Source organism: Brachionichthys hirsutus, chromosome 17 (genome assembly GCF_040956055.1).
Source record: "Brachionichthys hirsutus isolate HB-005 chromosome 17, CSIRO-AGI_Bhir_v1, whole genome shotgun sequence".
Taxonomy (NCBI): domain Eukaryota; kingdom Metazoa; phylum Chordata; class Actinopteri; order Lophiiformes; family Brachionichthyidae; genus Brachionichthys; species Brachionichthys hirsutus.
Genome location: NC_090913.1, coordinates 10,267,989 through 10,292,138, shown reverse-complemented (window position 1 = coordinate 10,292,138; position 24,150 = coordinate 10,267,989). Strand labels below are relative to the sequence as shown.

Here is a 24,150-nt window from a genome sequence, read left to right as displayed (position 1 = left end):
TTCAACGCTGCCGAGTGAGAATAGAGGTGCGAAAGTTCAGGGTGTTGAATATTACAAGTTTCTTTTATTACACTGATTATTTTATGCACATAGTGCTGTTTTTCTTTCTTCCTGTTTATACATTTATAGAACTGTCTGCAGCACTAATTTGACCTCTTTACATTTTTCCCTTTGGTTTAGTATAAAGAATTGCTTTAATATAAATGGTAATGCAATTGAAAAGCATTCCTTATATACTTAATGTTTTATTGAGCAATGACTTTTAAAAACAAGAAAACAACTTTCTGGCCTCTAACCTCACATCCAAGTCTAAATTTCTAGAGGACTGCAGTTCAAGTTTGTTTCTACACATTTTCCATGGTCCGTTAAAATAGTTGCTTCTCATTATGCGCGTTTAACAAATGGATGGGAGTGTTTTAGTAGTGCAGATTATATTAGCGGAGATGAGATTGCAACTATAAACCTCAGCGGTATTAATAAAGCGCGTGCAAACGCACTGTCAAGGCTTCGAGGTGAGACGACCATTTTAACTCCTGCTTATTAGAACGCCTCCACTCTGCTAACTTGTGACTTCCGCCCTGCAGTCCTGGATAATTCATCTTAATAAACAAACCCGTCCACTGAAATTTGAAGTTGAACCCAATCCCTCAAATTTCTCAGACATTCCACGCTTGGTTTGTATGCATGCATGATGGATAAATAAAATGTTTGGATAAATTAAAATGGCCTTATATCATGATTTTAGAGTGGGTAAAATAAGCAACCCTTCATTACTCACATTTATTATTCACGTACCCCCTGTAGGCTTTACACGGGATAACACTTTCTGGCTTGACCACTGTTTAACAGGAATGCCATGAAAATGTCCCCTATATTGGAATTTGATTTTTGCTGGCAGATTCATGAACTCTTCCCTCGCCAAGACTAAAACTTTCTTTGTCCTGATGCGTCACATTAAGACGGGACAGACGTTTATCACATCCCTGTGATCGCATTATCATTTCAAATGTCAAATAAGTGCTGGCTTTCAGGAATTCCCAATAGAAACCTGAATGTTTATCCATCATCTGACTCCTGGCTACATTTGTACATGAAGTCAGTTACCAGCTGAGGGTATGGTTTGTGTGGGGAATCCGATTAATGGATCTAACTGCAGCTGGCCATAATGACGGCTCCGAACCGAAATCCTCATAGGAACACAACAAACAGGAAAACTAAGCATGGTCTGATGTTTTTGTAAACATAGGGTTTGTTTTTTTTCCTCAAGTCTGACTTGACTCGTATTTAATATTATCTTCAATGAAAAGACATCAAAAGCGGCAGCCTCAATCAGGACTTTATTTCTATTAGTAGTCTCTTTCATGCCTTTTATAATTTTTGGAGTATTTCCCCACTCTTCAGAAAATGTTCTAGATTAAAAGGAATGCATGGAACATTCAAAATACTTTTTTCGCTTTCAGTCATCAATCACACTTTAAGCTAGAAACTCATTCAAATCTTTGAAACTTTTTTTTTTTAATATATAAGAAAAACCGAAATCACAAGGTCCACACTTCAGAAAGCTTCTTTTTTCTTTTTTTATTCATAAAGGCTAAATGGCAGGACCCCCCCCCCCATCCGACCCAGAAGACTACCAGGGACAAATACAGTAGAATATTCTATTCTTAGAACATTCACATTAAGTGTGACCTTCAAAAGCACAGCCTTGCAGAATATAGTCCACGTGTTGCTGTATTCGCTGAACTTACGCAACGAGCCCCTTGTCAGCGCCGTGTCCCTGCGAAGGAGTAATGGATGTCTGATCAGATTATGAACCGTCTCGGTGTCCTTTCAACCTACAGCAGACTCTGACATGTCCAGGAGAATCAGTTCTGCTGCTGGGCTCAAAATCCTTTTCATCTCATTGTCTGGTGACGGCCTTCAAAGGCAAAGGGGAAGCTGTGGTTCAAGAAAATGAAGAAACGTGGTCTTATTTTCTTATCTCCTCCTTAGATAGAATGCCACGTTATTTAGCGTAAAGGTGAGTCACAAAGTGTTCCTGTGGGGGTGGACTCGGTGTCGATGCCATATCGTGTCTGTTCGATGTAGCTTGAGGCAGCACAGACGCTAATGGGTGGCGGTAACGCATTTGTGAGGTCATTCAATTAAATTCACAGGTTCAGCTCCCACGGTGTGTGTGAAAGGGGTGGGGGGGGCACCTTTATTTCCATGGAGAAATATTCCTTTTATCAAATAATTCAGTTCATTTTCTGTTTCTTAATATTCACACAAGAATACTATTTGCATTGAATTTATGCAGAGTACAATGTTGGGTTGAATTTGCCGCCAAACAGAGAGGAAACTATCTGCAGGATTAAAAAAGTAAAAACTCAATCAGATTTAAGGCATTTAAGCCCTTCCACAAAGTTTTATCAAAATCTGTCACACTTCATGAATAATAGATGAACATGGTGATAAATGGAAGGAATAATTATTCCTGGAGTGTTTGAATTTAGTTAACAAGACTTCAAGTTTAAAATCCACAGCGGTTAAATAACATAAGGATTTATGCAGCGATATATTAATCCCCACCTGCCATATAAATAATAAAATGTTCATTTTACATGCTTTTAATTGTTGTTTGTTGTTGTTTGTTTGTACTGAAAAGTTTTTAAAAGTTTCAACGGTTACTCGGGGGGGCTGAAATCATTTCACCACTGACCCTCCCACACATGAAGCCTTATTAAATGATGCAGACCGACACGATGACTTTCAGGACCTCTCTTGTATACAAAAATGCAAGAGTTCAAAACAACCGTCGGCCTCTTCTTCCTGCTTCGCTGAAATATATCCCGTTTCTGCACTTTGCTTGGCTGCAGGGTGAAAATCAATGCGGTGCCGGTGTTGCAGTCCGGCGCAGAGGGGACAGAGGAAGTGCCCACACCGTTGTTTTAATTGTACATCGGCACAATAGCGGCTGAGATTCCTGTCTTGACAGGACATTCAAGGTTTGCGTCAGAACACAATGCAATCTTCCTGCCTCAGCAGCGACTTTACAACGAATGCAAAGGGATATCAATCCCATGGATGCTGAGCACGTATTAAAGTCAAAGACAATGACATGCAGGGCAGCTCTTATTGAAGTCAGGCTGTTGTTTGAGAGTGACACTTCCTCCAACTTTGAGATTTGTTTGTATTAAATGTGGAGTTTGTGGATGGGATGCGGTCACGGCGGCGGCGGCGTGAATCCAACTTTGCCCAGCCACCGCTCTCTTTTTGAAGTCGAGTGTGAAATGGGCTTTAAATCACTTCTACCCCAAGCAAGTCACATTATTGATGGCAGCCTCTGAATCCCATGAAAGAGGGCGTCTTATCGGTTTAGCGCAAATGCTGCAAATTAGTAAAGTAATTATGATGGTTTAAGCTTCATAAAAGCAGCTAACCTTGATCCTCTCAAAAGACACCCGTGTATGGGAAATGTCTCGTTGAATAGTGCAGACCAGAGGGCACCTTCCTCAGCCATGTTAGATTAATCTCTTCGTTTCTACCATGCGAGAACAAAGCACAGAGTTAATTCATTAGGAGAGACGCATTCAGTAATGTTCTTTCATCAAACACAAACGGTAGGAATGTAAGAACTGTAGCTCGTTTCTGATCTTGATGCTTCAAGGCCTTCATGAATGATTTACTGAGCCGAAACTTCACAAACACATCCCATGTAGACTCGTGAACAGCTGCTGTCAGACTTAGCGGGGAGTGCAGCTCGCCTGCACCGAGATATGGGGCGGCACTCGAGGGACTGGATGACCTGCTTGAATCTGAGCCTCGCTGACCTTCGGTTTGCTCAAGCCGTGCAGCGTCGTTGTGCAGCGGGGGAGGATAGGGCAACGCCAGCGGAGTATTCGTTCTCTAAATGCAGGTGCTGGACAAATGTCATGCCGCTATCAGACCTTTGGGCTCCGCTGCCAAGTTCAGCGCCAGCCTGAGGTTTCTGCATTATCGGCGCAGCAGCAGCAGCCATTCATCTTCGCTGTGTGTATTTCTCTGGGAGACATAAAATGACAACATTCCCACTCTCATCTCATCTCACTCTGCAGAAGATGTCTCTCCTGTGATGAATCATTTCATCTTCTGTTCATTGCCGGATGGTGCAGAGACTGAGTAGCAGGCACTCCCGTGCCAAATGTATTGTGTACTCATTTTTATTTTATTTTTTTAAGAGCCAAGGGCGTGAATCAAAACATTGAATATTACATTTCCTGTCTGCAGGAAAAGCGCTTATGGGGGACCATCACCGCCTCGCTGTGCCTGTATGCTACGCACATGCTAACAACAGCCTGTGTGTTGAGAGACTTTGAAAGAAGGGTGAACCCAAAATCTGCAGCAGGCCATTCTGGTCAGAGCGCTCCAACGGTCACATATGAGGAAACATCAACATCCGATCCGACGCATGAGGTGAGTTTTGGTCCGAGAAAAATAGCCGAGCCTCAGTCTTTTGCAATTATACCAAAGATATCACCGTGACATGCATTTTCAATTCAATTTTGAATTAACTTTAAAAAAAAATATATATTTTATCCTGCCTGAGTCATTGTACCTTAATCAGCTGTCAAAATCAAGCTGCTATTTCAAGTTATTACTTCAGCAATAGAAATTCAAATTTTTCCGTGACTAATGGTTCCCATTCTTTTGTCTACATCGGAGTGAAATCAGGGAATCATTATTTTTAAAAAGTTTCCATTGTGAATAAGCAGGAACAAAACAAAAAAAAGCTTGAAAAGGCGTAACGTTAACTAATGAAGGACAGGTTGAGAAAATTCCAAACTTATTTATAATTTTCTGAAGTGTAAACCGGGACATGATCAGTTCTTATGAGGAAATCTATACCGTGCATCTCTTCAGAGAGTTCATCACACACAAAACAAGCGCTCCCTTCTACCATGAACCTACAGAGAAAAAGTCAAAAGATGCATTTCACTGTCGATCCACAGTTGCAATCACCATCTCTTTCTCGAGCCAAATGCATTTTTCATATGAAATCGCCATCGTTATTCCCTCTCCGTGCCAAGCGCTTCAGATAATAAATGACCTGCGGTGGGTGGTGATTGTGCTCCAGTAAATGGATGTGAATGTCGGATGTGTGCAGCTGTGCTCGCTGATTGATATAGATGTGTAGGCTGCATACAAGGGGATTGCGATTTTCCACCCCCGTCACTGCTGCAAGAGGCATTGTCAATCCCAGAGTCCAATCAGCCCGCCATTACATGCGATGCAGTCGCCAATGCCGTCGTCTCCATTAGTTCAAACCTATATCTGCAGAAATTACTGAGCAGTTTAATGAGAGAGGACGAGTTAGGGGTTGCTTTGGCAGAAGAAACGAACTGAAGTTGTCATTTCAGCCACAGGGAAACGCTGATGAGCCTCAGACTCAGAGATGGATCTCTGATGACCGTTAAAGCCTGCTGCAGGTTCTTAGGAAAATATAAAGTGAACGTGAGAGCATTTCATCAGCGCGGCCACACTGCTGATAAGAAGGTGATATGGAATCCAACAGGACAGGGCTTGAGAGCGTAGCCGGCCACGGCCCCACAAAAAGCCAACAGACCACTCGGGCAATCACTGTCATTTTAAAAGCACCCTCAGCTTTCAAGAGCCGGTGTTATATTGTTAAGCTGTGAGAAAGGGGGGTGGGGGGGGGATCCTCAAACAGTTCATATAAAAGGCTGTCCTCTCGGCTTTATGTGAGTAACATCTTTTTCTAATGGCTGCAATAGACGTTGTTCACCTTTGTGGATGATCCTGCAAAAGGTATATGGACTATATGGTGAAGCGCTTTGTGCAGCTGAGCCCTGAGTGACCTACAGGAGCAACGTTTTAAAATCGATGTGCATCCACGCTGCGATGTGAAAATCACCTTAGAAATGCAGCAGCTTGAAAATTACCGAGCAAAAAATATTTACATGAAATCAATGCAAGCAGGAATCTAATTTGACGTCTAAGCACAACCGGCGTGCGTCTGTTTTCTTTCTGCAGAATCAAGCCTCTTAAATGGAGCCTCTGTGGCGCAGAGAAAACATTTGAATATCTACAGCCCATTCATCTCAGAGTTGCTCTCAGTGTGCCTCCGTTATGCTTCTAATCTCAGGTTGTTGTTTTTTTTAAAGCTGGCACATCCGAATACACAAACCCGTAACGCTGCAATGCACCAAAACTGCAGCCATGGCATTGCTGCACCCAGAATTCTTCCACCCCTTGTTCAGATTGGAGCAATAATTTCCCACTTGGCGTCTGCTGTGCCTCTCAGCCGATGAATGGAACATGCATATGTGGTGAATTCAGCCCTCAGCCCGGTCTTTAGTGCGAGGGCAAGGGGCGTGCACGTCTCAGCGGTGGCACCTATCCACGGCAGAGGATTTGAAATGTTTCCACAGAGGGGAGGAAGTGCAGATGGGAACGGCCCAGCCTGGCAGCGCCTACCAAAACACACACTCGTACCTCGACGGGCACAAATTCTTGCCCACTTCACACAGAGGAATTGTAATCGCGGCGCTAATGACAGCTACGATCAACAGGAGGAGAATTAGCCATGAAAGATGACAGATTTGAACATCACTGCGATGTTTAGCTGAGACGAGTAAACAAACTCGCAGCTTATTAATAATCTGGAGCTGTAAAGGGAATTCTGGGATGTGTCTGTCCAAGTTTCAAGCAAAAACATCAGGATAAACGGAAACGAGCAGGATGTCCATCACGCCGATGTCCATTAAAGCTGATTGATGGGATGACATCTCAACATCAACGTGCCCAGGAAAGAGGTAATTACTCCTGCTGCAGAGATGGGATGAATTACTCCTTTATTTTTTCCAAAGCATTTTTATTTTGAGCCTGGGGGGGGACAGAATTAAGCTTCTCCCGTTGGTCCTCAGGGAATCAGCGAGAGGCAAAAGTTTGCCGAAGGTAACGCCGTCTTTGGAAGAAGCAGTAGTAGTAGAAGGCAAATCCATTATTCATCACGTCTGGTCAGCCTCTGAAGGCGAGATGTAAGCAACAGAAAGGCGGCGCCGCTTGTATCTTGTATCACAGAGATCTGTTGGGTTCGGTTCCCCCCCAGACCTCGCCCAGATGTTGGCTTTGGAGTCGCACATCAGAGCCGTGTGAGTGGATGAGCGATCCGCAGGAAGTAATCAAAAACACACGCCTTCTTCATGCGCTGTGACGTGTTGGGTCCCATCTCGTGGTTAAAGTCACCTTGGTTCAAACTTTCCACTTAACACGAGATTGAATCTGTCGGATCACATGAAATCACCGCCAGCCGGGAGGCCGAGGAGCTAAAGGGTTTGTGTTTCTGTTAAACACAGAACAACAATTGTCTCCTCAATTGTATCTTGATTCTTCCTCATCACAGGGAGTGGTGGGCCGAGACTCTGGGCGGGTCTGATATTAGCCAATCACTGCCATGGTTTTCTAGTCCTTCTCTTCATAAGGCTCCAGCGCACTTCGTCTTTCTGGGTGCTCCAGTGTTTCAACATGCGTATCTCCAATAAACCGCCCCACGCCTACCAGACATGACATTAACGACTCTTTCCTTTATCCGCTTCTCAGGCCACTGAGGAATACATGAAGCAAAATATGCACAGCAGAGAAAGACATTTTGAGTTGTGTTTTGATATTTCTATTTCATGAGGCAGGAGGCCGAGGAAATAAATGCACAAACAATATATATGGTTAGTTGCATTTAATTTCACAGGAGATAAAGCTAGCCTTTATTAGTTTGTCTCTCAGACTGTAAAGCAGGCTCTAAAGCCATAGGCCAAGAAATGTTCTGCAGTTTAAAATTATTCAGATTAAAATCAACTCATAAACAATAGCTGTGCTTCCTCCCCTCCCTCCCGTTTCATAAAACAAGGGACATCTTCCTTCCTTTCTATTCCTAAATATATATATATTGTTAAATTGACTCAGGAAGTTTGAGCAGCAACAAGCAGAGGAGAAATTAAAGCGTTCCCCGATATCGGATGCAGACGGTATAGATTACGACTCCTCCTCATTAGAGTCCCTTAACGAGGTTGTCGGCTGTAATTGGCGTGGCTGAATAAAACATTCAAATGAAGGAGCCCTGCAGAACAGAAATGGAAACGAATGTCCCGTTTGGATCCAGTCCTGAGAGTTTTAGGTTTCTGTCTCAAGGTTTTTGTTCATGTAAAATCTTGAGAATCGTTTTCCTTCCTGATTCAGTGTGTGTGTCTGTGTGTGTGTGTGTGTGTGGGTGTGAGAGATTGATTACATGCGTTAAGCAGCACAATAGTCTGCCGGATGCCAAATGACCATAGGTGACGCTGCATCCATCCATTTGCTCTCTCAGCAAGAGATGCAAGTCACTCCTGCAACCGTCCCTGACATCCATCTTTCTGTCTCGTCGGATTCCTCAGAGGGGGAAAAAAAACCCCAAAAGCTCCCAGAAATGGTCGAGTGGGGGGGGGGGGGGGGGGGGTGACACTTTTTACAGAAAAGACACCTATGCTTCAAACCACAGACAGCCCAGGACTTTTGCTTGGTAAGAGGAGAGTGAACGAGACCACGGCCTCCAAATGATGCATCTTCCATGCTTTTAACCTCAGAGGCAAAGCGAGCATTTTAATAAATGGAGATCCAGTAGCTGGGAATGATGCTGAAGCAACATAACAGATGCACGCTATTAAATCCCCACCCCACCCCCCCACCACCCAATTTATTTCTACAAATTGTTACGGCAAGACCCGACATATAAATCAGATGACGAGAAATGTCTTTGTCTGTGCTTCATTTACAAGTGAAATGGCTGTCGGTGGATCTCTGCGGCGGCGGCGGCCATCTCATTATGACTGAGTGTGCTAATTAAGCACTCGTCTGGAGTGACATTTCCACGCCCGTCCTCTCCACTGCTGGGATGGCGGGACGTGGAAGTCGACGCCGCAGTCTCTTCTCGTGAAGGAGGCTTAGGGTAATGGGAGATGACGCTGTGTCGGGACTGGCTTGCAGCCACAGCGCACGGATCAATGAGTTGTGTGTTCAGACTCAACGCACCAGATCAGGGGGACAGTTTGGACATTTAACAGCGTGTCTCGTTTCGGTCGAGTGAAAATAAGCTCGCAGCCGTTATCTGCTGATGGAAATGTTCATTTTCCTTGTTCTTCAGACCAACAATCACATTTTAGGTTCAAATGATCTTAACCTTGACCAGGTAACATTTCACTGCAATTTAAAAGTCAATTTGTTTCAGATAATTATGACTATTATTATTATTATAGGCATCGCAGGTTGTGTTGCACAGCTCAGACCAGACGTCACTGCACTGCTGGAGGATCTACATTCACAGGAAAGACCCCCAAAAAAATATTGCACACGCCTTTAGCGTGATTACAGCATCAGAACGATCCTTCCAAATCAATTCATCAGGGTCAAGTTGGATCGGCATCCGTACTGAAACGACACAAAGTGTGATGGACCCAATGTCACCCTCGCTGCTCAGAGTTAATGGGAGGATGAAATGGGTCGACTGTCTGAGGACACGCCGCGGAGGAGACGGCCGCTATTACGATGAGAGGGCAGCAAGGCTTCTTCTGTCTGACATTGTAATATGTGCCGACAGGGTTATTGCCGTGTCCCATCCTTGAACGAGTGGCAATTACTGTGGCAAGTGCTGCCAGACAGCCAGGCCACGCCACAGGAAGTTTATCACATGGGGGGGGGGGGTAAGAAAGAGACAACAAATTAATAGAGGATGTGTGAATGATTCAGATATAATGAAGTGAAATTATCATAGGTTCATTTATGTTATATATATATATATATAGTTAAGTACTTATACTAATGCATTAGTTATATTTCGAGTATTCTCCGAAAGGGAGCGGCCTTCAGGAAATTACATAAAATGTACGATCACAAATAAAACCATGCATGTGTTTGGATAAACCTTTGGTACAGTCTAATGTCTGGCCAATCAAAAACACGCACGCACTGACATGTGATCAGTCATCAAGTCCCGACTGACACCTCGACCGTCAGTGACAGACCACGAGAACCGCACATCTTTTCATTATCTTCACAACAAGTTTTACAGTATCTCAATACTGTATTGCAGACTTCCACTAATCCGAGCTGAAATGAATTGATGCTTAATGATAATTAAATGATGATGTGAATTAGAGCTGAATGGAATCGACATTGAGGCGTGCTGCAAACGCGAGAATCCTTTTTATCCAGTCTGGTCACACCTTCCTTCAAATTATACTGCTTATTATCCCTGAGCGCTCTATCACAGCTCTAAATCAGACTGAATTATGGGAGTGCAGCCTCTGCCTGTACCCGAGCGACACTACCAGCTTGTGTGACAGCCAGAGAAAGCATCCTTCCACTCTCTATCCCCTTTCTGTCGCCGCTTGGATTCCTTTTCGTCCTCTGTCTTTCTTCCATTGTGTTGCTGTGAATTGAGCAAACGCCTCAATAGATTGCGACTCTATCGTTTATATAGCATGGAGAGCACAAGTGATCAGTTGGTTATGGTTAAGGTAAAGTTTCCTGAGGGAAATGTCCGTTTCTTAACCTGCTAAATGCGCCGGTGTGTTGAGCAGCTACTTTCTGTGACCGAAACCAAAGATGGAGAAGTGAGAGTGAAGCAAACCAGTAAAAAAAAAAAAAAAGAAAAAGAAAAAGGACACCAGGCAGCTCAACAAGGTGAAAGTTGCTATAAAATCTCCATTATGGTGAAGCAAGCTGCTAATTCAAGAGTAGGTGTTGGAATCACAGAGTAGCTGATTAGATCAGGATACATTACCCATGAAAATGATGGTATCAGGACACGCCGTAAGATCATTTTAACCTAAAAGAACAGGTCTGGACTTTCTTTGAAGTACAGATAAGCCTCACTAAAATCTGTCCTATCTGTGCATCTTCCGGTTTCTACCCCTACGAGTCTCCTGTTCACTGCATTCCTCCATTATTCATTTCATAAGCAACACCGTGAGGAATCATGAAGTAATAAGCCGGGTATGGTAAAACAAACGGGGGGGTTCCAAGTAATAAATCAATATCTGTGTATTGAAAACTTATTGTAAGAAGATCTAGTTTGATATATTCCTGTATTGATATTGAAGAGGGTCAGGGTAAGTAGGCGTAAAAGGAGCGTATTGCATAAAGCCGCTGTATGTATGACTGTCGGGGTCGATCAGGCGGTCTAGTGAGTTTACAATGAACAGTTTAACAAACAGAAAATATCCAGCGACTTGACGTTCTGAGGGCAGAAAAGCCTTGTTAATTATTGAGGCAAATGGAGCGTGGACAGAGCGATTCAAGTCGGCAGGGAGGCAGCAGCAACTCAAATATACAGAAGAACAGATGACAACTCCGGGTTCCGCACCTTCCAAACGAGAGCTGGACCCTAAGGCTTAACAAAACCGGACTGGGAGATCTGGATTAGGGCTGTAGAATTCAGCGGGAAGGACAGGAATCCATCCGGTTTGAGTCGGAGTGTTGGTCTAAGGGATATTTTCTTGGCACGCATTCGACCCATTAATACAGTTTGACATCATTAAAGCGCCACTGCCTTCCTGAGTGATGTCGGCCATTAGGTGGCATCCCTTTAATCAAGTAATCAAGGAGTCAGACTCATCACAAGGAAGCGACCTTTAGTCCATTCCTGCCACACTCACAGTCTGCATATACAGATAGAAATTCCTTTTAACCATTTTAAAAACATTTTATTGCATTAAACAGTTACAAATGCATGGTTTTTGACAAAAAGCACAAATAAAATATAACCAAATCTCATGTCGCCATTATGGTTCTTCAATAGCCCCAATAAAAGGTACATTCAATGTTAATTATCTTTGACTAATTTATACCTGCAGAGTTCAGAGGCTCTAGAAATATGATTAACCTGCTAATTGCTGCCATCATTGCCACCGTATGTGAGGATGGCCTCTTCCGGCACTCACTCACTCACACCACGGCTCCACGTTTGTGCACTCAACGCCGCCGTTCTTGTTGCATTTGAGAGATTGATATTATTCTTATCCCGAGATAAAGAGAGAGCAGGTCTCGAGGCAGCAGCTCGATGTGCAGCAGCGGAGACGCGGCATAACTGAGTAAATTGTTTATGAGTTGAGTCAACAGATGATGATCGCTCAACCTGAATATCATGCTCACAATTACTGTCATCAGATGCAGAAATGTTGCCACAATCACTGTCATCCGTATGGAGAAGTGGCTCTGGTGCAGTTCAGCGAGGATGAGTAAACTGCAGCTCATCTGAATATTTACTTCTGTCTCTTTGATCCATCTTAAATTCCCTCCATGCAAAAACTCTGTTAAAGACATTTTATACTAGAAACTCTGATGTTCGTGCACAAATGTCAGATTTCAGTTATGCATTCTTCTCCCAGCCGGTTGCATCTTTCCACACATTCGCTTATTTTAAGCCACGATTAGTCGCTACATGTCACTAGATGTCATTTCCCACATTATCACACATGTGGCAGACGTGCCTAGAGGATGCTATAATTGCTGGCACTGGGCAGAATAACTAGATTGATTCTCATTGGTCAACATCAACTGGAAGCACATTTGTTACTCATAATTATTATGAATAATTTGCAAACCTCGGTAACACAAGGGTGAAACTGTAGATGACGAAACTGATGACATTGTCTTGAAATCACATCAGAGCCAAAAAAGAAAATGAGCTGCGTTCCTGTGCAGCAGCAAGTTTTCCTCGTCTATTCTCGAGTTTTGGAGGATAAGCGCAATCCTGGTGTGTTCGTAAGTGACAAATTATCTTGACATGAAACAGAAATTGAGAAAACATTAAATTAGATTTCATTATGAAATCTTAAACGGGCCAAATCCTGTCTCTCAGTTTTGCATATTGTTGCCGTTTTCATAAATTTGACTTGCAGAAATGTTGCGGTCTATTCCCCAGCTCTGCGTAACCCGTTACATCAGGATGAATGCCTGATTAGAGCGCAGCAATTTTCTCGACTATCAGGAGCATCGGTCCCTAATCATCAGCTTTACTTATGCTGACTGCGTTAGCATTATGGATTTCATTACATTTTCAATTGACTAAATTGTGAATTCCTTAGTTTGCCGCTGTGTGGCTAATTAATGTAATTGGATCCTTTGAAGTGATTTGCAAAATAACACTCCATTAGGTGTAGGTAATACTCAGATGAACTTTAGTTACCAGACAGACACTGCTTTTTGGTTTTGTTTTTTTGTTTTTTGCAAGGATCAGAAAACAAATTTGTGATCATGCTTAAAAGGATCAAAATCAAAATGTAGACCTTGTTTTTTTTTTTTCTTATTACTCTTAAGAAATGTCCTTGGCAGGAAAATAAGCTACAGCATGATTCACTTTGGTTTGTTTGGATGTGGGATCCAACCCAATTCACTTTGAGAAGGTTGTGTGGCAGTAGCTTGGGCTAGAAGCGGGTTTGCCGAGCTGTGTTGACCCCAAAGAACTAACAGACGTCTTCTACATATAATTACAGCAGTAAACAGAACAATTACTATAAGAAATCCGTCACCCAAACATGTTGGCGGAGGGAGCGTCACATCCTGAATGTAAAAGTTGGAATTTGGATGCTGGGATTGAAACGCTCATCAGAAGTTCCCAGCGCTCAAACTCACATCTTTAAATGGCTTCTTTTTGTCCAACAGTCTGTCCAGAACCCAAAATACTCTTCATTAATTAACAACCATAAAGCAGATCAAGAAACGGCACAAATCCTTACATATTCGCAGAAGTCCCAGTGAGGATTCCAGCTCGTCTTCTATTTGTCAGACGAACGTATGGGTTTGATTAAGCGTGTTGGATTGGACTGTGGGATTTGTGCCATTGTTGCGGTGGGTCCATATGGCACGGAGCTCCGCTCGGAGGCTTGCTCTGCTCATTAACACTCCCCTATCATAAAAGCCAAAGGGGAAGCACGAACCAAAGTGTCTGCCCTCGTCTGTCTGTCTACCTATAAATAAATGCTGATAATTGTGGGGCTGGATGAGGAGCAGGGTGTGGGGGGGGGGCACACAGAGACACAATCAATCCCTAAATCAGTTCAAAAAGCGTATCTGCCACATGCTCGTTGTTGAAAAGGCATCTGCCCCCAAAGCTCCGTTCCATGTTTTTGTGGCTTCGTGCTCCGGCGCCACTGTGCCAGTGTGATTCTGCACTAATTACTATTTTGGAACACTGGTGCAGAGCCCCGTTATAAACATGCCTGTTCACAACGGGCCGTTTTGCTGGCCTGCGGTAACGCTGGTTGCAGCTTTCATGAGAGACGGGAATAGAGATTCCTCACGTTACAGTTAAGTGTCCACGACCATCAGAACCACGTTCTGCATGCCGAGTGACAGAAACCCACTCTGGCAGGTAAAAAAATAGATAATTGATTGATTGATTGATTGATTGGATTACCTTTTTGTTTGTGAACAAACTTTGTAACATGTAACTTTGCTGCATGTTCGGTCATTTAATTTTAACGTCCTGTTCAGACTGCCTTTCTGTCGTTGGTAAGGACTACACCCTTAAAGCAGCTCAGACAACATTCAGTCCTGATTTGCGCCTCCAGACAATTTTCTCTGAAACAGTCTCAGCAGGGTCATCGGCCACCGCCACCAGAATCTGGAATTTATGTTGGCGCTCTTGCTCCTGCTCAGGGGAAATATGCCCATGGATCACAAAGACCCTGAGGACTCTTCAGCAATGCATCTTCCAGAGACTTCCTGACAGGTAAATTATAACACTTTCCTCTCCTGATTGAAGAACTGTTTTAGCAAAACACACACACACATACTCAAAAAGATGACAATGACTTAAAACCATCAAACTAACAGGAACAATATCTTGATGTCGCCATGGTATCCTCTTGTCATTCTTATTCTCAAGCATTTACTTTCATTATGCTTTACTGTGTAAACGTTTCGAATTATGTCACACTTTGCAGGACACCCATCTGTCCAATGGGTGTGCAGTAACTAGTGTTGGTCGCACCCTACTGTTCCAAGTACAGAAACTATATCAAGCTCATCCCATTTCTGGCAAATAGAAATAATATGTTATTAGAGACGGGATGGACAGAAAAAATATCTGCACATGATTTAGAAAATGTTCTCACTGGCACGCTGTCTCGTGTAATTTTGGACATTGCAGAAGAATTTGCAGTAACATCACCCCACACATTTACACTCACACATACCGGAATAGAGTGATTGGAGAATGAGAAGTTATTTACTTAATTTTGCCTCAAGCATGCAACAGACTGTCAAAGTCGTCGTAGAACAGCACCTTAAATACAGATATTTCTACTACATAAACATATTTTTTTCCCCCTCCCGACAGAAAGGAGCACACACTGAGCAACTATATGAATACTGATGACATTGCAGTTTGAGCCAATAATCCCCACGAGGACACAAATTACCGTTTCTGGCTGCAGCGAAACGTTGAAAAACACTTTGCCTTTCTGATTCGTGCTACAGTTTGTGAAGAAAGGGCAAAAAAAGTATACTGTAGCAAGCAAGCAAACATTTAAATGTCTTTATTTGAAGTGTTTCCATTGTCCGTATGTATAAGTGCTGTTGATTTGATCCACTGTCACCGCACAGCATATATTTTAGATGAACCTCTGGAGAAACTGCTGAAACAAACAAACTCGTTCCAGAGTGCAGTCTATTCTATTGGAGGCCACTTATAGTACGGTTTATGTTCAGCTGTAAAATGCCTCACACATTAAATATCTTGGTTCACGGTAATGCATTCATGGATAGAAAATAACAGAATCATATATCATCTGAGTTTTAAACGGTCCCCACTTCAGAAACCCTGGACTCCAAACGTCACCAGCTGAGAATGTAGCATTAAATCACTGCAACAATACGACTGTACGCAGCGGTTCTTATTTCTATACACAGGATGAAAAGATGTTGAAGCGGTAATTCACACAAGGGCATGTAAGTAATTTAAAAACAGGTAGCAGAGAGGAAAAAGAGGGGGGGGGGGGGGGGGGGGGCTCTTTTTGGCCTCTCTGGTGCCCCTGGCTTTGCTGTGGGAACAGACCACTTGGTGGCACAGACTGAATAGGGGTGGTGGGGGGGGCTTCGCCTCTTGGTGCTCCCTAAGTGGGCCTGCCAGCAAAAAAGCCTCACATCTCCTCCTCCTCCTTTTTTTTTATTCTCTTATCGCTGCCTTAGTATGACCACCTTCATTGATCTGCTTACTTGTCTGGATCGGGTCTTAGTTTCGGCAACTTTGTCCGCCGCGTCGTCTGTCGTTTTCCGCCTCCCACACAGCGACAGAAAAGGAACGATCAGAACAAAAGCCAGAAGGCGAGTGGAACCCAGACTTGTGTGTAATAATTAGTCGTCTCTTAGGCAGCTTTCCAAAGAGGCTCCCCCTGGAAGCTCTGTGTTCTCTCTTTCCCTTTCTCTCTTGCTTTTGTGGAGGGTAGGTCTTGGTCACTTGGAGCCACACTGGCCCAGATTCCTCTCTCCCTGGAGGGAGTTTACAACCCGGCCCGGTGGTCTGCAACATCCTGACACAGACCAAGTCTATTAACCGAGCTTATTTGAGGTCCTGATGAGGGCCAGTTTATCCTCGCCTGCAGAGACGTGGGGGCCCTTAACGTTGGCCGACGTGCTGCCAGCCGAGCAGATGAACCGGTAAAAAAAGGGGGTCAGGGAAAATGTTTGTGTGGAAAAGAGACGATGCGTTTCTGTGTCTTTGTGTGAGATCAGTTTCCTTGATCCTTTGTCTCAAATAAACAACTCACTGACAATAGCGTCTCCTTGTCGCATATCACAACCAATTTGGAGACGTAATAAAGCCGTAATGAAGCATGCTTCTCAAACAGGAAATCACAAAGGAGCCAGGCGGAACTCAGAGTAATTAACTCATCAGATGTCATATTATATATAAAAATCAAGAGGAAGGCAGGGAATATCCAGGTGCATTTTGCATTAAATTCAACATATTTTAATAGACTGTAAATATGTATTGTCAGTATATCACTAGTAATTTATAACAGAGGTAATTACAAGACACTAAAGTTGACAACTGACAATATAATGTATACATGTTGAGATTTCCCTCATAATTTATGATCATTAGCACAGTAATATCGAATCCAGTCCCCTCTTCATAGCAGCAGGTGTGATGTGCAGCAGGTGCCTGTCATAGAGCTGCCGGGCCATTAATAATGACTAAGACCCATTTATATTGCAGGTTCTCACTTGGTGTGTTTCGAGGGCTCTGTCTCCCCGTGATCTGTTGGTGGACATGTCCCCCCCTGCTGCATAGACCATACATAATCTATGAGCACCAACGAGAGGAGGATAGCGCTGATCCTCAGCCGCTCAGCGTGCCAACGTGCTGTAAAACCAGAGCGTGGAGACTCTTGACCTCTGGTTCATAGCGTCTGTTAGCAGCATAGCAGGACCGTTGTTAGGGTGTTAAGATTTACATCCAATCCCAGGCGGTGGTTGTTCTGCTGCGCGATAGCTGTCCTGCGGCGGTGCGGCGTGATGGCCTGCCAGTGGAGACATGGGAGGAGAGGCGATGAACTGTGTTACAGGATAAAGCCATGGAGCGCCTCAAAGATTAGACGAGTGGAAGCAGGAGAGAGAGAGAGAGAGAGAGGCTTTAGTGAAGAACAGGCGAAATAGACTCAAGTCAACTACAGATACAAATTTAATTGAGTTTTACTAACACAATCAGTGGATCAGGTGCGATTTACAGTCAGGTCAGTGGCACGGATGCACGCCTGCTGGAGCACAATATGCATCAATGTATGGTTGGAAAACTGTGCAACAAAGAACGCCGAAGAACAAAGAGGAGGAGCTGAATATATTATTTTTAGTACGAGAACATTGCAGCCCAGGTGCGTCCAACTGGAACGACTCCGCCACCAGGTACCAGCTGCGTTTAAGAAAGGAAGCAGAATAAATAGACCAGCCAGGGGGACAGTCACAGATGTCTTTGAAAGACAAATCGTACCAAGGACTAAAACACCCACAGTCGGTATAGCTTTATCCTAAGCCTAAGGGAACGTATCTGTATACTGGCTCTGTTCAGTTAAACACAGGGGGGGGTATTCATGCATAGAGTACCATCCAACAGCTAATGCTCTGAGAGCGATCGAGAACTCCGACGCCTTCACAGCAGGGGGTTAACAGGAAAACCCAAGTGCAGAAAAATATTACCAATGAGCAAAATGATCTTGGATGTCATTTTTCATTTGCGCTAAATTATCGGAGCATTGTTTGAGACGCAGCATCCGTGTTCTGCCTTGATTGTGCTCAATGGCTGTCTTGTCACGCCGCCCGGCAGCGTGAATGTCTTCATTCCGCAGGGAGAGTGCAGGATCGGCTCGATGGTCACCTCACAGAGATGCAGGTTTCCTTGGAGGTTGGACTTTTGAGAACGGTGGGTAGGAAATTTGTGCTCAGGAGATTTAGCCCGCCTCCCGGGTTTGAGAGAAACACAAAGCCACGTGTGATTTAGAACATCGTAAAAAGCAACATATTTTTAATTTGTGTTCCATTTAATATCTGCCTGTTCCAGGTTTTTTTTTTTTTTTTTACTTTATTGCAACTTAGTGAATTGTTAGTTTTAGTTTTTCTTGTTTCCATAGAAACCTGTTTTGCACTTAATAATCAAGATAACAAGAGTGACATATGGGAGTAACAGATGCGGTGTGTGTTCTTAACCGGAGTGCTGCTTGCAGAACTTCCCTCTGTGGCACATGGTAGGGTTGCTCTTTAAGCCGATTGGCTGTCAGCAGTGGAGTGCAGTCACCAAAACTTTAGACTGCCAAGTTGTAAGTACCCTTTCTGAACTTTCAATGCCCCCCCCCCCTTAAGAGTTGTGCTTTTGCCAGTCTAGAAAAGGTGGTCGCTGAAGCCAATCGATCAGCAGCGCAGCAGTTATCTTCAATCAATAACATCAAACAACAGAACTAGTCTTATATAAACTGTCATTTCCATTTAAATGATCTCAGCTAAACAATGCTGCTGTTTTGACTTGCAGATCTTTGTCTCTGGCGTTAAAGCCTTCTGATTGGACAGGTTTTAGTGCATCCTGTGCAGCCTTCAATGTACGAAGAGCCAAGAATCGGCAATCATATTTTTTTATGGTTCTGCACTTCATAGCTGCTTTGAAACCATCGCACATTGCAAAGACAGAAGTAAAAATTGATGCATCAGGAGCTGCAAACCTTCTTCTTGAACTTACTCGGTTTTCCTCTTTTCTCAGTGCAAGTGGGTGAAACGTTTCGGTCCTAATCGTCGTGGGGAGAGAACCACTGCTGACTCCCCTCAATTTGGACATCTCAAACCGCATCATGCAGGAAGAGGAGAGAGAAAGGGCTCCTCCCCGTGGCGAGGCTACAGCCGTCCATCTCAGCGGCAGGGTGAGAGACTCCTCCATAGTAACAGTACTACATAGCAACAGCCTTTGAATACAGATAGCCTTGGACACTATTCAGAGTGTGTCTTCTACCGTGAGTCCTTAGAAATTAGAGGATATTGCAAGGGAGTATTATGTGTCATGCAGTAAGCGCAAATTCAACAGTCTCTTTTTTTGGATTTGCGATACTGAAATCCATACTGCCATACTGGTGCATTGTGGAATAAGATTCATTCTAATTACAGACCGTGAAATTAAAAGAAAAAGTCGGCTTCTGATTTCTAGTTTATAGGAGACAGAGAAAAGAAAACCGGAATATAGAAAATGAGAAATCTACCCAGAACAGAAATGGCTGTAGCAAAGGAGCATTCAAAGCCTTGAGAGCAGCATTTGAATAACAACACCGCTCAGCCCCCCTCCGGTTGAAACATCTCCACCAAGAATTTGTCACTCTCCATTTGAACTTTTCCTCCATCCTTTCCACGCTCCGCACGATGAATCATTCATAACGCTGAGCTCCAAATGAAACCAGACTCGCATTCGGTGCCACCGCGGCCGACCCGAGTCCACATTTCAGTCCAACAATGCAACACTTTGATCAGTCTGCGCGGCTGATTGAGGATGTCACTGCTCACTGTCTGTCACTCCCACGCAGCCCGTCCAGGAGCGGCGGCGGCAAACACGCTGGGATCTGGGACATGCCACGGAGTCGGGAGAACCGTAAGTTGATCTTAGAAGGTGGCTGAGTTCAAAATCAAACATGCATGTCAAGTCAAAAATGCCCACCCAGCATCATCGGCCATTTGAGTCATTCTGTAGTCGCAGCTGTGTTTGTTATAATAATGTGAAGTATTGACTAAGAGAAAAGGCATTTCATTATTTTCCCTAGAAATCCATTAACAAAATCCATAAATAAACCACTCCATTGCGCACGGTGACATTTTGCTTTACAACAAAGACTTGACACTGTATTTGTTTTTAAAAAGTAGCACTGCTCTGGTGCTGTTAATGAACTCCAGAGCATTAAATTTGGTGCAGAAAATGAACACAAAAAACACAAGGTGTTCAAGACCCATTTCCTCAAGATAAAAAAAATAAATAGCTGCTGCTTCTGATTTAACCTTTGACCTGGATGATCTGGGCTTATATTCCATGAGACAGTGGGAAACTTGGTGGCGTTGGGGCGTGACCCTCTAACTGGAGTAGGAAGATGTGTGAGCAGGATGAGGCCCATTGTGTGAATACTGAGGCGTAGCTTGAGTCTGCCTGAACCAGCTCCATTCAAAGTGATCTACTATTAGCACAAACACACTCGGACTGTGGGAGTAAATACAGAGACCTGGGGAGAGCAGAAGCCGGGACATTTTTCCGGCTGTAGACTTTTAAGGATTGTTGAACAGCATGTCGGGTCATAATTGTCCTGGTGGACAAGGATATTAAAATCTGTTAACCTGTCACATGCCAGGTTTCTATGGTCACGCGTTGAACCCATCAGCATTCGCCCCTCGGTTGCATACTTAACAAGCTGTCCCATTTTCCTCGTTGCGCGGCGGCGTTTGATTGAAATTCGCGGCAGGTTTTCCCAGGATAGCTTCCACAACAACCTCAACCTCTTTGATGAGGTTCAAAAACAGCGTTTCAATCAGCCGTTATTGCTGGAGAGAACAACACGGAGCAGGAAGTTTCCAGGCTTCAGGTTTGAAGCGGCTTCAATGCCGACACGTGCTGCACGGGAGCAAAAAAAGGAGAACTCGCTCAGCCGTTATAGGGGAGAATCCCTAAATAGCACAGTGGGGGATACGGACACGTACTTGACACCCGTTTAGTTCATCCTTGTCTAATCGAGTTCAGCTCAAGTTGCCTTCATTTGACTGAGGGAGACGGCTTCTTTGCATTAGGGAGCACATTATAGAGAAAGATAAGCAGGCAGGAGCAAAAGAAAAGGGCATACAGCAACAGACTGCAAAGGAAAAAAAAACCCACACGGATCCTCAGAACAACGCTGCCCTGGAGGATGACTCATCTCAAACACTGACACGATATAAATATATATTTTTGGGTGAATAATCTTCTGCTGCTGCATTGCAGCCGAGCAAAGGAAGGGCCCATTCAGTCGGGGATGAGGTGCGTTTGGTGCCGAGGGACCGACCTCAATCACTCCCTTCACACCAACGCCAAGCCCTGCAGAGACAACACTGGGGAGGGACAGTGAGAGACTGCTACACAGTGGACTCCGATCCTTCGGGTGGGGGTCAAGCTATGCCTCAACCCGCTTTGCAGCCGCCATTTTTTTTAGTCTCCCTTAGAGCCATCATTACGTGAAAGCGATTCGGTGAGTGGGCTGCGTGAAAGGCAGGACTCGTGGTGACATTTATGAAGCCATTATACAATCAATTATTGGGTAAAGCCATTAGAAAACGGTGTAGCATCCACTGCAAGAACACAGACAAGCTGGGGTAGAACACGCCGCACCTTAATACTGAGACGCACACACACAACTAAGGGATTTAACAGCATCAAAGCATCCTCATCCATGTGCAAGACAACAAATTAAAAATAAAGCAAGGATCTCAGAAATTAAATCACTGCACAGCTTTTCTACATCAAAACTTATATGCAATCAAGATTTGTTTTTATTGAAGATAAGCAAAATAGTGGAGCCAATCAGAAAGGGTTAATTGTTGGCAGGGAACTTGACTTGTGTCATTTCTGGAGCGGAGCGGCTCTCGGCTTCATGGAAAGACGAGGATCCGTGTGGGTTCGTCTCAAGCAGAAGGGAAGAAGCGATGCCAAGCCACTTCCAGTGGTGCAGCATGAAGGTCTGTGTGTGTGTGTGTGTGTGTGTGTGTGTGTGTGTGTGTGTGTGCGTGCGTGCGTGCGTCGGGATGTGACGTGAATCCGAATCCCTGCCACTGCGTAACCCCACTGTGTGTGTGTGTGAGATCTGACAGCTCCCACTGCCGTCTTTACGAGAGGATAAAAGAGCGTCTGTGTGTGGGAGAGACTCTCGGATAGAGGAGAGGATGAACTGCAGCTTATTCAAATGAAAACATTAAAATTAGATAACAAATACGCGCACACAAGAATACTTCAGTGTTAGCGTGACAAATCAGGCACTTCCTTCTGAAGCAGCATCTGATAGCATCTACTCAGCTGAGCGTGATGCAAGATTTAAACTCCACCGTCTCCGGTGTAATAAAGCTCAGCCTCCCCTCCAAATAATGGATGACATCACGGTGCGCTTCATCACCTATACATGGAAACGCGAGTGCAGCGCTACAGTACATGTTCTGCAAGGCTTTTAAAGGCCTCAAAGTTCTCGTATCGCGTGTAAAACCCTAAAAGCGATCTTGAAATCAGGTTCTACATTTAGTCTCAGCTTGACACACAAGCTTTTTATTGATTATTCACTTCCTTCCGGGCTTTGGTGTTTAATCTGAACATGTTTGTGTAACCAGTAAAATAAATCCATAAAATAAACAGGACACAGCTCCCATCACAACCATTTTAATAAAATAAGGTTTTTTTTACATCAGGAAAAGTTGTGAGATGAACGAAACTGATGAGGATGCAAATGAGAAATAAGATTAAAAAAACAGTTTCTGATTTGTAACATGACTCTTTCCATTAAAATTTTCTGTCACACTCAAACTGAGCCAGCTACAAAAAATAAAATAAAAGGGAAATAAATAGAATCCCTTAATATTCCTCTGAACAACAGTATTTTCTAAAAATAACCATCACCTGGAAATAACTCAGGTAAATCAAAGATCATTAAAAAAAAAAAGTGAATGTCCGTAAAAGAGCACAGAGTGTATCTCATGGGCCTCCAACGTGCACTTCTGCACATGCATGTGAATGTAGATCATCCATGTCGCTCAGTAAACATGCAAACCGGGACAGCCCCGTTAAAGCGACTGAACGTCCGGCAGCGGGCCGCGCGTCGTCTCCGTGCCCGGCGTCCCCCTCATCGAGCCCCGCCGCGCTCAGTCCTTGTACTCGGTGTACTTCTTCGCCGACCCGTGCACCTTCCCGGCGGGATATTTCACACGGTTCAGGGCCATTTTCCGAAGCACAGCCCGAGGAAGGTCGACCCGACATTTCTCGGCGAGCTCCACCAGGTAGATCAGGACGTCGCTGAGTTCTTGCGCCAGGTGCTCCCGCTCGGGCTCGGTCCAGTCCGGCAGGCCCTCGGCCACCTCTCCCCGCCACTGGAAGAGCTCCGACACCTCGCCCACCTCTCCGACCAGAGCCAGCAGCAGGTTGCGGGGCTGGTGGAACTGGTTCCAGTCCCGCTCGTCCGTGAATTCCGCCTGCATCCGCCTGATGTCCTCAACGGTGGGCTCTGAGCTGAAGCGGAACCGCTCAGCCGGTCCCGGTTCTCCGTGGAACCGCTCAGCTGGTCCCGGTTCTCCGTGGAACCGCTCAGCCGGTCCCGGTTCTCCGTTTAGCTGTATCTTGGAGTGAGACGACGGCCCGGCTGCCACGCGTGAATGTGAATTGTCTACAAACGGCGATGACGCGCCGCATTTAATCCGACTGTCGTTAATTCCATTCGTAGCCATCTTGTCGTATTCCTTTTATCAACAAATGTCGGAAAAACAAACTCCCGAGGTCTGCAAACTCACTGGATACCTTGTTAGAGGAGTCCCGCCAGGAAGTTGTCCAAACGGAAATGACGAAATGTTTACCTTTCTGAACCGGAAGCTCTCCCCAAGCCTGGGATTTGTAGTTTT

General features: G+C 44.4%; 1 protein-coding gene across 1 annotated transcript; it reads right to left on the bottom strand.

Annotated features, from left to right (window-relative positions):
* Window positions 1-23,400: 23,400 nt before the first annotated feature.
* Window positions 23,401-23,979, bottom strand: dctpp1 (dCTP pyrophosphatase 1). Its single transcript, XM_068751052.1, has one exon. The coding sequence runs from the start codon at window positions 23,977-23,979 to the stop codon at window positions 23,401-23,403; it is 579 nt and encodes a 192-aa protein (XP_068607153.1).
* Window positions 23,980-24,150: the final 171 nt, after the last annotated feature.

Coding starts and splice junctions, on each gene's coding strand:
- dctpp1 (XM_068751052.1), bottom strand. CDS start 23,979: ATGGCTACGAATGGAATTAACGACAGTCGGATTAAATGCGGCGCGTCA.